General features: G+C 43.9%; 1 protein-coding gene across 8 annotated transcripts in view; it reads right to left on the reverse strand.

Moving 5' to 3' along the window:
- Nucleotides 1–17,703, reverse strand: part of arhgap32b (Rho GTPase activating protein 32b) — a 118,483-nt gene that overhangs the window by 12,535 nt on the left and 88,245 nt on the right. For 6 of the 8 annotated variants that reach the window (XM_064351048.1, XM_064351050.1, XM_064351047.1 and 3 more), the window contains 4 exons: nt 16,742–16,792; nt 16,102–16,176; nt 4,804–4,953; nt 161–263 (listed from right to left, as the gene is read on the reverse strand). In XM_064351048.1, the coding sequence (XP_064207118.1) occupies nt 161–263; nt 4,804–4,953; nt 16,102–16,176; nt 16,742–16,792 (379 nt within the window). Of the gene's footprint in view, nt 1–160; nt 264–4,803; nt 4,954–10,599; nt 12,407–16,101; nt 16,177–16,741; nt 16,793–17,703 lie in introns of those variants that run through there. The other 2 variants (XM_064351052.1, XM_064351051.1) reach the window with 2 other exon arrangements.

Genomic DNA, 17,703 nt, shown 5'->3' on the forward strand with positions numbered 1-17,703 from the left:
ATAGGACACTGCAGAAGGAGATGGTTAAACATTTTACTAACATCGGAGCTTAAAAACATGCTTAATCATTCAGAGATGTTCCTTAACGTTTTAGCATTTTTGCTAATGACTAGCAAACGTTTAGAAGTCACAGCCCTAGCGCATACGCAGCGCGTCTTACCGCAGCTTCTGGATATTGGAGGCGATTCCTGACAGGCGGTACATCCCGTCCACGATGCCATGCTTCTCTATGAACTCGGTGCAGCTCTTCAGGACCTGGGGAACTGGAGCAGAGATGCAGAGCTGTGAGGAGTTTGTAATGGGAGCCATTCTTACCTGGGAGTGAGGTGCTGGGCCCTCGGGGTGATGGGAAAATGGCACAGACAGAAAAGGCGTAGAGCCCGTCGCTAGATAAGGGTCCGTGCGAGCGCAGGCGCAGCAGCCGGATGAGAGCCGGGTGAAGGCAGCAGGGCGTTGAGCCGCCGCCTGGGGCAGACGCCCGTCTCCGCTGGCTCGGTCTGTGCTGAGCGAGGCCTTTAATTTCCTCCTCTCTGCTCCAGTCCCCCGCTCTGGGGCATTGGTTACGCACGTGCTTTCGTCCGCAGGAAGACCTTCAATCCATCATCAACAACTTCCTTTTCCAGTCAGGAAGACAAATGCAAATGGGTTTGTAAAGGAGGGGGGGATCCTGTTTTTAGTGGACAATGGTTGCTATCAAGGAAACAAGGTAGTGCTGCTGGCCTTATCTGGACAAGATTATCAGATAAGACAACATTGTACTGTCCACAAGGAACAACTCAATGGCCACATTAGTGATTCATAGCTGCTTGTTTTTTTTAACCATTCCTCTGAACCACATTCACACTTCAACAGTGTGCTTCCCCTATCACACGCAAGTGCGACTGCTGACCTGCCCAGGTCTCCCAGTTAGAAGTGTGTGTGTGTGTGTGTGTGTGTGTGTGTGTGTGTGTGTGTGTGTGTGTGCCTGTGTACATACGTTTGTGTGTGTGCGTGTGTGCGTGCGTGCGCTCACCCACCCTCCCCAGATCACAACAGAGACCCAGACCCTCAGAGAAGCAGCTGTTCCCCAAATTCCACACATAACACAAGAGAAGGAGTGGATATGGGGGGGAGAGGGGGCAAGCAAAGAGGTCATCCCTCCAACAGGAGAGGGGGAAAAACTCAGCCCAAACTAAAACCCACTCACACTTTTCAACGCTTTCTACAGTGCCAAGCAACCAGGGGCAGAGGCACAGGATTCCGAGGCTAAGAGGTGCAGCTGTTCAGTTCACTTCAACTTAGTAACTCTGCATGTTTACGAATCTGCAAATGAGTTCAAGTGAAGAGTGTACATTGATACCTTAGACAAAAAAGAACAACCACAATCTAAAAAATGTATTTAGTTTAATCTTAACCATCTTAACGTGACAGAAGGTTAAAGAGTTGTGGTCTTTACGATGGTGAGTGACCTGTGGGCTCTGGACATGCCTCTAAATTTACACCATTTCCTGCCTTCATCAGGTTACTGTGGGCATGCAGGGCTCTGCTGTGTTACTGGTAAGGTCGTGCTCTGGAGACATCCATTCTGAGATCACACAGCTCTGGGGACAGAGTGGACTCCAGGCCAGTGTGCTGCCTTTATGTGGGGCATGAAATGTACAACACGAACTCAAACCTCAACCTAAAAACGACCATCGCAAATGGAAAGGGTGCGCAATCCGGTTCTGTGAATCTGGCACACTGTACCCCTCTTCTCCACTGTGAACAATGCGTGGCTAGCTCTCCAGCACAAAATGGCTGCCGCGCCTCTCTCATGAGAAAGGTGCTACACACTTCTTGGTGAAACTATACACTCCAAACACCGCACGGCTTAGTCAGAGCACCTGAGAAGACCCTGAGCCGGGTAGTCCCTGCTGGCTTACGGGCGCGGCCGAGAGACCTGCTCTCAACACAGGTTTTCATAAACAAACTGAACCTCCGCCCTGCCTTGCCTCTCCCCGGTCTCTTACGCACACACAGAGGATGTCAGCAGTTCCTATTTTCCAGTTTCAGCTGCGCTGGTGTGGAGATGTTGATGTGTGTATGGTAGCGATCAGGACCGGTGTGTATGGGAACAGTCTAAATGACTGACAGGCCAGACCCAATGGGAGCTGTCAGTTACAGAACGGGTGGTGAAGGAGTGCAGAGTGCCTGACCTGAGTGAGTGAGCTCCGTGAGGAAAAGCAGGCCTAATGTGTGCTGTTTGTGGGTTGTGTACGGAAGGCTAACCTGGGTTTTGTTCATGTTCAGCAGTACTACACTGGAGTATCTAAAGGGCTGCTCCTTACTCCTGGCTGCAACAGTTAACATCCCTCAAAGGAAAGGCTCAGAGCCAAAGGCTGATCCCTGAGCAGACGTTTCTCATGTGTTGGGCTACTCCAGCCCATCAGTGACACACATGAAGACATGCAGACTCTGCAGTGGACGAGGCCCAGGCCTGTTTCATGCAAAGTCTGTCAGAAAGGTCAGGGGGAGAGGAGGGCAGTGCCCTGGAATACCTCACAGAGAAACTGATGTGTTAAACTAAACAGCCAGAGAGGGGGGAGAGGAAGAGAAAGGATCGACAGAGAGAGAATACCTTCCAATTGTACAACATTTAGACCGTTGACATGCCTTTTACAGTGCCACACTGCCTTCTATCATGAACCCAAATCAATCACACATGCTTGAAAACGCGAAAGGGAAAAAGAACGAGAACAAACAAAAAAACCAAGACAGTGGCTAAACCAGACAACAGAGTGCAAGTGTGAAAGTAAGTGAGAGAAAGTTAGGGAGAGAGAAAGTGAGAAAAAAAAACAGAATGCAAGGTGTCTGTGATCAGTGGAGGGGAAATCTTCCAACACAGCATTCTTAACCATTCCAAACCAACTTTAAGCCCTTTGATGCTCATAGGTTGCCCTGGCAACATGGTGTGGGGCCCACCGGGGGGTGTGTCCAGTCCTGGCATTAGTGGGTGGTCGCCACGGCGCTCTCTGCTTCAGAGACCAGCATACCACCATGTTGGGGGGCGTACACAAAGAGAGGAGCGCTTTAATGGAGATAAAACTACACTCGTGGCGTGAATTACACCGCAGAGCGCAGAACCCCTTGTGAGCAGTAAACATTTACCTATGCGCCTGCTCCACACGGGCTCTGGAAACCACTCACAGATCACTCTAGTGGATCTTAAAAGAATCCCCAAGGATCCAAACGCCCATTCTCTCTTGCAAAAATAACACTAACACCAACTCAGAGACATATTACAAACTTCAGCTTCATCATCTACTGAGCTCAAGACCAACCGTGAATGGTGAATGTCCTGCCATAGTGCAGGAAATACAACAAATGAATACAATGCCTACAGGCACGCTGTCAACGTGGCATGAATTTGAGTTCTAATTTAACTGAGCTCAATATGTATAATAATTATGGCCGGGTCTTCATTATGGAAGTCACGGGCATCACAGATTTGGAGATTTTTTTTGTTGCCATTTTTCGTCAGTGCTATCTGTGACTTTTCAGCACTTTTTAATGGTAACTGCGAAGCTTAACGAATCACACTTGAGCTTAACAGTCTCCAGGGTGATTTGCATAGCCTAAGCATCTGAACCATATTGCCGGACTGCGTTGGGATCAAGATTCCCGTCCTAGTCGGTTGTTGCACTGAGATGTTTCATGGCCCCTGTCAACGGCGTAGATGCCAAGCTCTCATTCCTCGTCACAGTAACGTTGCCAGTGACAACAGGCACTCCATTAAAAAAATCTCAAACCTTGCAGCATACAATGTTACACCAAAACTTTACAGAAATAAAAACAGACACGGTAACCCTACCTAATTATATTAGCAATGCATTTTTAGCATGCTCCATTTCTAACAACAATCTTCTAAATTAAAGGCAAAAACATGCTCTTTCTTTCTCTGATTGGCCGAAGCAATTAAGTGCACCAGCCTATCAACGAATCAAACTTGCAACTGAATGGATATTTTTTTTAATAAATTCAGGCACGTGTTACTGTTGCAACAGTTATGCATGTTATTTCAATTGTTTCCCACTGCTGCACATGAGATCTATTAATTTAATAATGTTTTCTTTTTTTAAGCACTGTGATTTCTGGCACTTCTTTCAGTACTCAGTGATTTTCAACAAATTGACCGTGACTGCACCGTGACTTTAGCCAATATTTTCCATGACAGACATCCAGCCTTAATAATAACAACACTCTAATCTGTTATAGGCCAAACTGTCATCATTTATGTGTGTGTGTGTGTGTGTGTGTGTGTGTGTGTTTGCTGATGGCAAAATGCGGGACCAAAAACAAAGGTCCAAATTCTTAAATTTAAGTTTGAACTTTGGGGGAAAAAAGTAAGCTCAAACTGTTTCACAGCTCTGTAAACCACCTGGATGGCAGAACATGAATGAGAAGAGGGCTTCATCAACCCTGATCCATCACGTGATGTCAGTCCTCAGCTCACCTTTCAGCCTCCACAGAAAAGCACTACGATTGGTTCAGATTAGTTCATTGTGGGCATTCCTGTAGCCTCAATCTCCCATCACCCCCTCATTCCCATGTCAGCACGAAAGACTTGCAGGATTATTTATTCTGGGCTATATCCTTCTGTTTTTAGACCTGCGCTGCACAGACACACTGCAAGTTTCACAGATCATTACATCATGTGGACTGCCTGTGGAAAGCAGAGTCTGGGAGCAGATTAAGCCACCCAGACTGCGTACGCATCGGCGAGCGCGCGCACCGTTAGCCCCGGCGCGTGTGCCGGAGCTGCGCGGCGGCGGCGGCGGCGCTCACCGTCGTGGCCCGAGTTGAGGAGGTGCTCGCCGAGGTCGCAGCCGAACACGCGCTCCCGCAGGATCCCCCGCTGCTTCAGCTTCTGCTTGGTCGGCCGGGACTTCATGAAGGTGCGCAGGAACGTGATCAGCTTCCCGTGCTTCCTGGATACTGCAAACCAAATGCACAAGTTCCCCGTTATTCCACAGGACAGCCTACAGGGTGGCGCAAAAAAGGCGTCCTGCTGCTCCATCTGTGCAACCAGCGGTAAGGGGGCTGTGTAGATTCAAGCAACATCTGCCCTAAACCTTGGCCCAAAAACACGGTTTGGGAGAGTTTAAGGATCACCACAATTAATGAAAAGAAGTTTTTTTTTTTTGCAAATGTATCACTTTTTTGACAGTGCAAAAGACTATAGACATAATTTTAGCTAGCGAGTAGTGATGGGAGAGAACTGCAAAATGAGCTGAGCTATCATGTTGTGGCATCAACGATTTGCTGATTTTAACCAATCACAGTTTTGAGATGAAGAGGAGTGTCCTTCTGATTAATTCCAACAAGTCAGTGACTGACAGCACACAGTAGACCCACCCACTATGGGGCTTATAAAGCCCCAGTTTCCCCATCACCAGTGGGTTGCCAGAGAGATGGAATGCTTCTGTGGAAAACACTGGATCAATGGAACAAAGAGGTTCTATCAATATTCCCCATTTTAAGGCTTTAAATCCATGTCTTGAATTTAGAAAACAACCCAGAGGATCAGATGAGCTGGCTGGGGAAATAGATTATTCACAGCAAAGAACAGCCTTTTGATTTAAAGCCTTTAAGTACTTTAAATCAAAAATCTGAGGCTTAAATAAAAAACCGAGGTTGTCTGTACTTTCAGAGCAGTCTAAGAAAAGAAAAAAAAAAACTTTTCCTTTAAGAGAACGGAAGTAGGATCAGGCATGTCTGCTTTGCATAAGCTTTTGTTATTCTGCTGGGAAGAGGAATTTCTTAAATCCACTACATCGAATCGTAGGTCACACAGCAAAACATTTCCCTGAATCTGAAATTTGCATCTTCAACTGTAGCAGAAAATGTGTCTGCCATTGAGGTTTCAGTAGACTACCATCTCTCCCTGGAGACACAGAAAGTGGTTATTTGAAATCAAATGCCTGCCGTGCCAAGAAAGTGATTAATGATGGTAAAAGTTCAACCGAGGGCCAACAACTGCCCTTCAGTTTTGCTTATTTTTTTCCTGTTAGAAAAATTTTAAATGATACTAAAAAAATCTGTTGAGAATGTATTATTTTGACAAGTTTTCATAGGTATGTACATTAAACATGCAACCAAGATAATTCCGCAAAATTAGCCAAAACTGAACCAAAGGCTTTTATGGATCAAACGAACAGTCTGCAACTGCAGCCAAGAGCTAAAAACTTTATTGGTCTCATTGGCTCATTCCCATCACACCAAAACTCTGATGAAATTGTTCACAAAAAGACTGGGTTTGGGAGGGACAGAGCAGCAGATAATTATTAGAGATGAGAGCATAACTTTCTTGGCAATTTGGCATGCATCGATACAGCAATTTAGGAGGGCCTACTGACCTACATACAATTTACCTACAGGCGGTGACCACCTGAGATATCAGTATGTCTTAAAGGATAAATCCGTCCACTATTAAAACAACAGGTCATGATAAAAGCTCAGTGACTGCGCAGGTTGGGCAGGCAAAGCAATCAGCTTCAAAGGGATGAACAGAAACATTAATGATGTAGAATGCATCATGCCAAAAATACCACACCCACCCATGTCAAGTCAGTTACAAACTTAAAATCCCTCCATTCCCCTTATTGTCCTCACTTCAATTAGCAGTGGGCACAGGACAGGGAAGCTCACAAGTGCTTTTTTGTCAGATTTAATGAACAATGAAAAGAGAATTAAAATAATAAATAAAGGGAGGGTCGGTCAGTTCTCCTTCCAGATTTTTTTACGGCCCATGTGCTGCTTCTGGTCGGGCCAGTGCTGACAGACACAGTCACGCAAATTAAATCCAGCAGCCGCGCCCTGGAATTTGCATGCAGGGCTCTTGGACACAAGGAAGAAAAAACGGCAAGAGATGGGCTCGGAGAGTGAGCGGTGCATTCTGGCAAACTCACGTTACAATACCAATGATAAGCCAGCCTCAAGCTTGTGCTGTTATTCAGAGCAGAGGCCAAGCAGTCACAATGAGCATTTATCGTTTTTGACATTTCTTTCACTCGTTTATTTACAAGGAAAAAAGGACCTTGTGAATGAATGAGCGAGCCAAAATGCTTGACGTCACTGTTAAACTGCGTGCAGCCTTCGGAAAAATGAAGACGATGGAAAATGTACACAGACATGGCATTGAAAAATTCTCCACATGGAACGGAAAATGAAAACAAATGTTGTGCACAAACAAAGCATGCACTGCTGCCGTCATTGCACACATTCGCGCACTCACACGCTCACACACTTTTTGCTGTTCTCAGAGTGTCATTTCCATGAGCACTACTGCAACTAATCCATCACTGACAGGAATATGCTGCTGTAAGCAAAGTTCCTGATTTCAATCTTCAAGTTGCATTACACACCTATAGAATCCTGTCCAGTTTTTTAAGGCCACTAAACACTGAACCCTCTACCCGGCCAGACGGCCGCTTGCATTTGCTTTGTTTTAAATATTGAAGCCACTGCAGGGATTATACAGACAGCTTTTGATTTTGGGTAGGAAAATCTGGGAGATGTGCTGGCCTTTTCTTTCTTTCTTTAATGGGGGGAAAAAGGGAGAATTCCACACACTCCAAGTCATTACAGCTGTTGCTGGACAGCGTCACACTTCAGTCGGAGGCCAATGGTGAACTCTGGGACAGTCAGCTATCAAAACTGTTGTGATTAGCGTAGCCCAAAACTTGCATAGGAGAAAATGAGCGCTGGATGAAGTCACAGCAAAGCCAGCTACCAGAGTAATTGCAAACATCACGCTCTCTATCTCCAGATGACCCTGAGTGTTCCATTGCATCAGGCAAGACCTATCCAAAGGATCTGTTCTGGACTCCTTCAAGGACAAACCTCCAAGTGCACGGGGAACTGATTTTCCCCGTAAACCCCACATTTCCAGAAGATTTCCCATATCAGCCACAACCAAAACACACTGGGTAAAAACTGGGTATTCTCTCTCAGGGTTCTACCTTTCCACACATCAGCCTGACCATCCAGAGGGTACATTTCTTTTAGGTATGTATGTGGGCACACCCCATTCTCCCAAGGAAATGCAACTGGAAACTACGGCAAAACCTAACCTGGACATTCAATCTAACTTGGGTGTCGAGGTGAATCAGTTCAAAATAAGTAGCAACAATAACCATCCATATAAATGCAAATGAGTTCAGCATTCCTCGCTGTACAGCAATGCCGGTAACAAAGCGAACCGTGGGTACCGGGGGGGATTCAATGACACCAATTTCATGCAGATGACAAATGTGGGAAGCACATCTGCCGGCTGCAACGTGGCTGAGAGAGACTGACCTCCATCTGTGTCTGGGAGAGTGAGCCTGTGTCATAAACAGGGCAGAATGAATGATTGTTCCAGGCCTCAGTTACTGAGGAAGCAGCGCCCGAGGCCAAGGGAGAGAAGAGGGCCAGCGTCCATCATGAATATGTGTTTTCAGTGCTCAACAATGCAAATAGTATTCAGAAGGAGGCTATAAGAACATGTGTGTTGGGGGGGGGGGGGCAAAGGCATGATTATTCCCGTTTATCTTGTGCTCCACTTACAATCAACCATCTTAGCCTGATACTAACCAAGTACCCTGGGTGAGTGCATATACTGTCACACACCCACACCCACACACACCCTCCAGTAGTATTTTTCAGTGAGAGTGCTGTCCTCTTGGTGAGGAAAACCAACTACTTAAAACCAAACAAAACCAGAACAAATCTAAATTGCTGAATCAGCTAACCAAAACAGAATTCCTTTCTCTGGACTGACTTGTGCGGATGACTTACCTGAGAGAAATACCACCAGAAATACCAAACCTACCACAGTACGCTCCTGCTATGGACAGAGAAAAACGGTGGCGCATTTTGTCTTCATACACTCTCAACTCAACTGTTTTCAGAAGGCTACTATAAAAATATACAAAAGATTAACAAGAATCAGATGATCCCCATCAATTTTGAGCCTTGATTTTCACAGGGGTTTTACTATAAAAATCTAAAATGTGCTTTGTTCATCATTTCATGATTTAATGGCTCCGGCCCCTGCGCTAACTGCAGGTCAACTCGTATCTTCCACATGTGGATTCACTGGTGAGGATGACCACAGTAGCTGACTGATACTAGCACCAGTGCTGCTTGGGCTAAGTATGAAGTTGTGCAGGCGCCATTTCTCCAAGAGAACACTCCTCTGGAGAGACCTGCGAGAATGTGGAACGTTAAGCCTGGGAAATATCAAAGGCTTCATTTTCACAAGAAAGATTTGGTAACAGTGGCTAAAAGTAGCTTTGGTGACCCATACAGTGTGTGGCTTTTGTTAATATTTGGACATGGCATTGTGCTTTCATGAGGGCAAGAGTGGAATAATCATAAATGAACTGAAATAGGATTTCAGTGTGATGTGTCAACTATCTGGTTGGAATATCATTTAATTTTTGTTACTGGATGATTCCCCTAACGTTAATAAATTGGAGGCCTATTGCCGCCTAAGTGCTAGATAGGCAACACAAATATATCATGCAACATTTTTGTATTAAACTAAATTATGCATTCTAAAGATTGCTTGCCAAACAGCTATTGCAAAGACCTTATCTTCAGAAACTAACATTCAGGAATGTTACAAAAGGAGAGGGAAAAAAAACTATTCATAAAGTGTCCAGACTTGGGTTAATAATTCACAGGACTTCAGACTACTAGCCTTGAAAAGTTCACGTAGAACTCCTTAAAACTTCAGACATTTAAAATATAGCTTGACCTACCTTTAAAAATCATATAAAGAATTAATGATGACCATAGCCAGCGATTGTGCAACCACTAGCACCTCTATTAAAATGTATCCAGAAAATAAATGTCACAATCTATGTAAATCACAACAGTATTTATCGTATTTATTCTCCACGAGTTTAATCATCTTAATGCTTTAGTCTCTGTGGCAAATCAAACGCATTCACGAGCCACTCAATTGTCTATTGTATGAGGCCAATTCACCGAACGAAGCCGAGGGAAAACTCCATGGGAGGCCAATTACTGCTCTTATGGTAAGAAGTTTGGTTAAGGCTTTAGCCAACTACATAACGTAATATCTGATAATATCATAACGTAATATAACGTAAAAAACATTATACATATATCAAACAATAATACAACAATATCCCTCATATAACAGGAAGCACAGCTGACCGTGTGTATAATGTATTTGACTTTGCATGAAAGCAAAATACCAAGAACAGCTAATAAAAGCAGAAGCGCGCATGCATATACACGCATATATTTAACACGCACACACCATTATTGATGTAGACATGAAAGTAAAAATTACCTAATGATAAAACGAAAAATTGACCACTTTTTTAAGGAGAAATTTAACCAACTGTCAATAGCAATTGTTCTTTATCAAAACCAGCACTAATTAAGCAGAAGATGAATATGTCGAAAACAACCCTTAACAGAACTTTCGGAATAAACTTCCACGATCAAATAAAAACAGTGAGTTTAGTTCACTAACTAGCTCACTAATATAACGCCGCCTAACGGCATAACTCTATATAAATTATTCTAGAAATTAACAACGAACCAAAACAGTGTCCTTCTTACCTGGATTCCTAATTGTAAATCAGTTTCAGATCCTCAGTTTACTCCAAAACGGTTGCTAGCAAGAGGTCAGTTACTCGACAAATATGCACCCGTCCGAGAACCAGCTCAAGAGTAATGACAGTGATTCAAGATTCAACGGGATTCCTGTCTTGTTTCAAAAGGCTAACACCACTTTTAACCAATGGGAACTCCACCGGTCGAGCCTACAAATGCAGCGCAACCTGAAGTGATTTTCATTGTGCCAGACAAGCCTCGCTCTCACGACGCATGTCTTAAACTGTCATCCACCAAAGAGCATTCGCTAGAAAACTTTATCCTTTGTTAAACTTTTGAGTCTTCCCTCTGTGCTGCTGAGTCCGACCTCCGGAGTCTCACTGCAACTGGCTTCCCCTCATCTCCACCCCGCTCAAAGCCAGTGAACGCACCGCCCCCGTCCCACGTCTGAGCTGAGTATTCCAGCTACAACAGGACGAAGCTATTCTCCAATCAGAAAGCAAGTAACGCCTCTAAAACATATTTATAAATTATCTCCGATTACGCGTAGTGCGCGATACAACGGTTGCTTCTTGAATGTAAACTCATTTTGTTTTGTTTATTACCCCTCAACAAACTGGCAGTACTTGCACTCACAATACGTCAACTAAAATTAAGCACAGCCCGTCTTTCGTAAAAGCAGAGGGCGCAAGGCGCATGAAGGATGCAGACTAATCATAGAATGGTAGATCAATTATTTTATATTAAAAAAAGAAGAAAGTTTCAAGACCGACCTCTCCAGCACCGCTTTGCCCTGAACAGACCACTCCATAAACCACGAAATGGTCATGGACAATGCAGCCGCTGTACATTTTAGTGTGGATATTGTAGCGTAAACGGTCGATTACTGTTAAAGTTCAAATACCATCCTCGACCCAAATGATTGCACAGATGTCATTAGCTACCCCCAGACAATCACAAATAGTTCCGCCTGGATTCTTCAATAGAATACCATTTCATGTAGTCCATGCACTATTACTGATATCTACAGCAGTACACCATCTATCGGAGAAAAAAATACTTGGACATGGATTTGGTTGCTGTTATCTCGCAGTTGCTCAAAGACTATATATGCCTAATATAAAAGGTCGGTTATTTACTGTAACACTCGCAAATTACTAAAGTGCTTAAGTAAATGCATATACGGCTGAGCAGTTGGGAAAATAAGGCTAATCCTTGCTTTTAAGTTTTGGAACATGTTAACTGGGTAATTTAATACAATCTCTCTTGTATCAAGGTAGTTTACAAGATTCCTTTCTTGCTGCTTAAACTGATGCTTGATGGAAATGATTAGGTATTTGATGTTGCTGAGTTTTTGTCTCTGGAACTTGCTTGGCACCCTGCCCAAAGAGGCTGTCATCCGCACGAACTCGATTTTCTCTGGTCGCAAACTGTATTGAGACCAACAGGCAGTTCTCTATTTACTATGAAGAAACTTCCTGTCACACAGCCAAGCTCCGTTCAATGGGGTACTGAGAGTGGAGTAAGACCAGGCTGCCATCACAGTGTTGTATGGACAACGAACGCCTTGTTCCTACTGATCAACAATGCAGTATATGAAAATATGAATGTTACATAATATACAATTATTGTGGTCTTCTATGCATAACCAGGCAACACATGGGTCCTGATGTGCACATGGCCCAAGATACACCACGCCACAGGTTCATCCAAGGCTCCCAAAAACATCTGAGGTACAGCATTCTCTTATGTGGTCCAATATTGAAAAATTAATTCATTAATTTAATAAGGCAGAGTAAACTCTGAAAAAGTACAGGGAGTTAGAATTCCTTACATAAAACAAATTTGAATAATGATCGGGTAGGTAAGAGGAAATTACTAAATGTGCAGGAGATCCACATCAACAAACCTGTTGTATTTCTTAAATTTCTCAAGCTATTTAAACTTGTGTACTAAAGAATCAATTTAATCTTAACAGCATTATATCATTCTGAAACTTTAAATGAGCAGCATCTGTTTAGAAAGGGATTTCTGAGAAACCAATTTATTAATTTCTTATTTCCTCTGCTGCAATTAACTATCAAGTAAGCCATCATTAATGAGTAAAAACAGTACTATTAGCAATGACATAAGGATTCCAAGATCAACGTTTGTCATAGTACTTGTTGCAAACGTTCACACAGCTAGGTAAAGGAAAGAGAAAATGAACAGATTCCTTTTGCATAAGCACAAGTATGATCCCATCACAAAATAAACTCAGGTGTCATTTGGATAACACTCCTGGCAGCTTGCTCAGCCTTACTCCCCTTTTCTGACACCGCCAGTTTCTAACCATCCAACCCTGTGCCAGATCTCTGCAGCACAGACAGCGAAACCCCTCGACTTGATTAAACAGGAAACGTACAGGAACCCCCTGGGACAGCTGGACGGAGATCCAGCTGTTTCACTCGCACCTCTCTCTCCCTCTCAGACGTGTCCAAACGTCCCAGCCCGTTCAAAGACACAGCTGCCCCGTGTTCTCCAGACCGGACGGCTGCTGTGCCTGGGGAGGAAGTGGGGGATTGGGGGAGAAGTAGGGCGGCTACATCTGGACTCACACCTGCCACAGCGGGCCGGAGGAGAGAGGGCTGTGTCCCACAATCAAGGGCTTGCTTGTGTGTGTGTGTGTGTGTGTGTGTGTGTGCGCGCGCACGTGCATGATGGTGCATACTTGCACAAAATTAGGTTTTATTTTTTTTGTAATTTCCTTGTTTCCAATATTTTTTCTTTTTCTCCCACAATTTGGAATGGCCAGTAAATTGTGTCAACTAGAATGCTTAACAACAACCTTTATTTTCCTTCTCCACCAGCTTAGCTGTGTAGCAACTGCGCTGAAGGACTGCACAACTGGTGCTGCTGGTGCAGGCAGCTCACAGCTGCCATACTTCCTTGACTGGCACAGTTACTTCCTGAACCATTAAAGTAGCATTGTAGCAATTTGCTTCACAGAAGTATTCAAAATTTAACATTAATGATGTCCACTGTCTTACAAAAGAAAACAGGACAGGATTTGTTTAGCTAAATTATGTTGGATGACAGCTTTAAAAAAATTTTTTTAAATGGTGGTCTGTGTTTGTAAAAGGTATCATAGACCAACATGCCAGTTGGGTAGACAGACAGCTAGTTAAATTGGCTGGCGGATGGCTAGCTTGCTTAGTGAGATGGCATAACATTTTGCATCCTTATATTTGAAAAGCTTATGTTTACAAAGACGAGTCAGCTACCATAACGGTATGTTTCTTAATTCTGATATAAGAATATCCTGCAGTATGACATCCTAATGCCCTCAGCACCGTTATAGCCTGTGTCACTACTAACCAGTCTACACTAGCATTCTGGACCCAGGGGGGCAAGTCATTAAGCAGTATATGGATATAAGCTTATTTTACAGTATCCAAATAACTCCTCAGAGGCAGGTTTTGCCATTATTCTGGATTTGGACCACCCTTTTAAGCAACAGACTTAATCAAAGACCCCCTAAGCTTATTAACTCTGTGTGGGGGAACGGAACATTTTTCACAACTTAGAACCTGGAGGAGGGACTTAAGTATTCAAGACCAGTAATGACAGTCTAAATGACTTCATTATTGAACTTTCATATATTCATAAATTGTGAGTGAACAACATCATAAAACAACCAAAGGTAACTTGGACAGACCTAAAGGGACGATGATCCCTATTGAGAGGATTGCATTTGCCCTTTTCCCATTTAAAAATGTCTGTTTAAGTGTAGCTAAACCTCCATGAGCACTGCAGAATCCAGGCCACAGAGGTCATATTTGAGCACATCTGGGTATCTATAAGGAGTGCGTCATTTCATTCACTGTGGAGAAACTACATCATGCGTTCTGAGGACAAAGCTCACACTCACAGGATCGTTTTACAGCCCTCTACTTACAGCTTTGAATAAATCACCAGAGCAGGTTTTTGCTGTTTATCCCTCCCCCACCCAAGTTAAGCCAAACACGGATACATCTTGAGAAGGTTTTCTGATCTACAGCAATGGATTAATGAGGACCTTTCAGCCCCATGACAAACTACTCTGTCACTCTGCACAATCAGAACTGGAAACAGAAAATCATCTGCTGCTGTGTGTCAGGAACTGTGAATAAAGAATTTAAACAAGTGCTGTTCCGCCCCAGTGTCCTTCTAAAACCCCACAAAAACAAATATAAAAATAGAAACAATCCACAATTTACTTACTGTATATTCCACGAAGTTAATGGGGCAAACAGAGAAAATCTTCAGAAGTTTTTGCAGTCATGAAAAGCAAGCCCACCTCTTTGTGTTTGCACTCTCAGGTGGGAAGTGTCTTCATTGTGAAGGTTTGAAAATAGTCTCAGCTAACACAAAATGTTCTCACAATGTTACTGGAATGTTCTCAATGTTATAACATTGTCACTACATGGCAACAACTTTGTGAGAACGTTCTGCGTTAACTGGGGAGTGAGAGGAGAGAGGAACCAGGAAGGGCGTAGCAGGCTCCGCCCCACACAAACGAGGCTACTCCACACAACCTGTGCTGCACCTCTCCTCACTCCATTCAACTAAAGCACATCTAACGAGCACTGAGGTCTAAACCCATTAGTGAACTTAAAGAACACCCACTGTCCTTTAAATGCATGGGTAAGCTTTTTGGTTGGATGAGCATGTATGGCTGGATAATGTATGTTTGGTTGGATAAGCCTTTTGCCTTGAAAAGGCAGCTTACTTTTGTGCACGGTAAGGCCAACCGTTTCCCTTGGATTGCCGATTTCATGGTACAAATTTCTAAAGGAAAGGAGCTGCTCATATATGAATATGAAACGGTGACAGCAAGATGAGCTACCTATGTGAACTAGAGTATGTGATTTAATGTTAGTATACTGTAAAAGAGATGATCCTCTCTAAAGTTTTACTAGCTCAGTTACATTTCTTTTCCTCTTTATGGCTTCAGATTTTCAGGGTTTATTTTCCCCTGACACATAAGGAAAGCAGAATATGCTCTGTGACAATACAAATCTAACCTGCATGAGTTTGTGCCAATGGGGAGTAGTTAAGGCGTTGGGAGCCCAATAATGGATGGAAGAAATCAGGCTGTCAATCCCTGACTTGCCCAAACCAATCAAAAGTCACTGGTCTAAAAATCTAAACAATATGTATGATTGGTTCAGGAGTGATCACTCATAAAGGCTTCAATCCATTTCGAGGAGTAATGAAGCTTTACTTTCCACATTTTACAGCTTCACATTTCATAACAAAATATGGTATTTTAAAATCACAGAATATGCCCTGAAAGGGAACCATTATAAATAAGAGGACAGAAATGTAACTGAACGCTGATTCCATGCGGGCCTCAGCTCTGATGGCTGAACGCAGCGGTGTTAGGAGGAGAGAGACGGCGACCGGCGAAGCGTGTTAGTGACGTACTGACTACGAGGTTAGCTCTAGGTTACAGTAACACTGGCAAACCAAGGAACCGACTTCTACCTGAGCTTATCCTGTAGTGGTTGAGAGGGTCGGGAACCCATGCATTATCCTGCTTAACACTCTCCATTTCCAAATCTGCATGCAGTCAGGGCCCAGAAGGGAGGGGAGGGGGATACAGGGGAGTTGGGGGTGCCGGGGGGTACAAAAAGGGAGAAAATTATTTAATTTGATTAGAGAACACATCAGGAGGGATAGCAGGTCTAGCAGTCATATCCTGTCAGTCACATCTTTATACAGAAGGTTCTATTTTTTTGACTAAGATTTTGTAAAAGTTACATAAATGATATTAAAAAATCTCCAGGGTTTAAATAAACTATGAAAAATTTGGAAACTGCGTTACATGTTAAGACCGCATTGAGAGACATTAACTTCACAAATAAAATAATACAAACTGAAGGACTGCTATGTGCTGTGCTTTAACTTTTATCATTTATGAATTGGTTAAATAAATTCTCAGGGCAACAATGTTCTTAAAAAGGGGGACTAAGTGAGTGTGTGATTGCGTATGTGTGAGTGTGTGATTGCGTATGTGTGAGTGTGCCTGTTTGTGTTTGTGTGCCTGTGTGTGTGTGTGTGCGTGTGTGTCTCTGCCTGTGTGCCTGTGCCTGTGAGGGAAAGTGTGAGATATACCAGCACGTACAGGGAGGGAAGAAACTCCAGGATGCAGGCCGCAGACCAGAGCTGGGGGAGGCTGGCGGGAGGGGACACAGTGAGACAACAGCATTAAACATGCGGTCGGGGACGTGGGTGGGGCCACAGGCGTGTCAGGTCCAGGGGGACGTGTGGGGAGGCAGCGGCGCGGTGTAGAGGGACATGCTAACCCCAAATTCTCTTAACCACTGCGCAAATTAAGAGCCTTTCCCTCCTTCATTTGCTGGAATGCCGGCATGTTCCAGCAGTCCCGGAGGTCCGATCTGAAAGATGAAGGTCTTGTGACCACCGCAGGGTTATTTACTCGTGATCTTGGTTCTCGCTGCTATGGACACTGCAAGTAGTACTGCTGCTACCTGGCGTAGGTAGGCTGCGGAGCTCTTCTTATTAAAAAGCTAAACACCTTATACAATTTCCTCCCCTCGGCTCTAGCCAATGAAGTCCTCTTTAAGTCTGTCTTACACGGGCTTGTGGCTTTCTCGCTCTGGCAAAATTAACAACAGCGCTCACATACTCCGGCATTTCCCTCTTATGCGCAGACCACACCAAATGATTACAGCATGACTCGCGGGGATTCGCCCACTCGAGGTCAGTGACAGCCCGTTTTACGCGTTTTGGGTCTAACGTGCAGAGAACTTTACAATGTTATGAGAATGCCAAATATGACGTAAGCTGGCTTTTGGAAAGTTCTTGTGCTACCCAAGAAGAGGCCTAAAAGAAGAATGCTCGCTTCACATTCTGCTTATAAGCTCCGTTTCAGATACCTGTCAGTTTGTTTACTTCTGACACGTTGCTTCAGTCCCTGGCAGTGTATTTTACTTGGTTTTCTAAACTTTTCCCCTGAGTGAACAGAAATGTCATTTTGGCCACAATTTTTTTGTTTGTTCATCCAGAAGCGAGCTCCTTGCAATTTTAAAAGAACGCCACTGTGCACACAGAAGTTCCACTCTC

Source organism: Anguilla rostrata, chromosome 9 (genome assembly GCF_018555375.3).
Source record: "Anguilla rostrata isolate EN2019 chromosome 9, ASM1855537v3, whole genome shotgun sequence".
Lineage (NCBI taxonomy): Eukaryota > Metazoa > Chordata > Actinopteri > Anguilliformes > Anguillidae > Anguilla > Anguilla rostrata.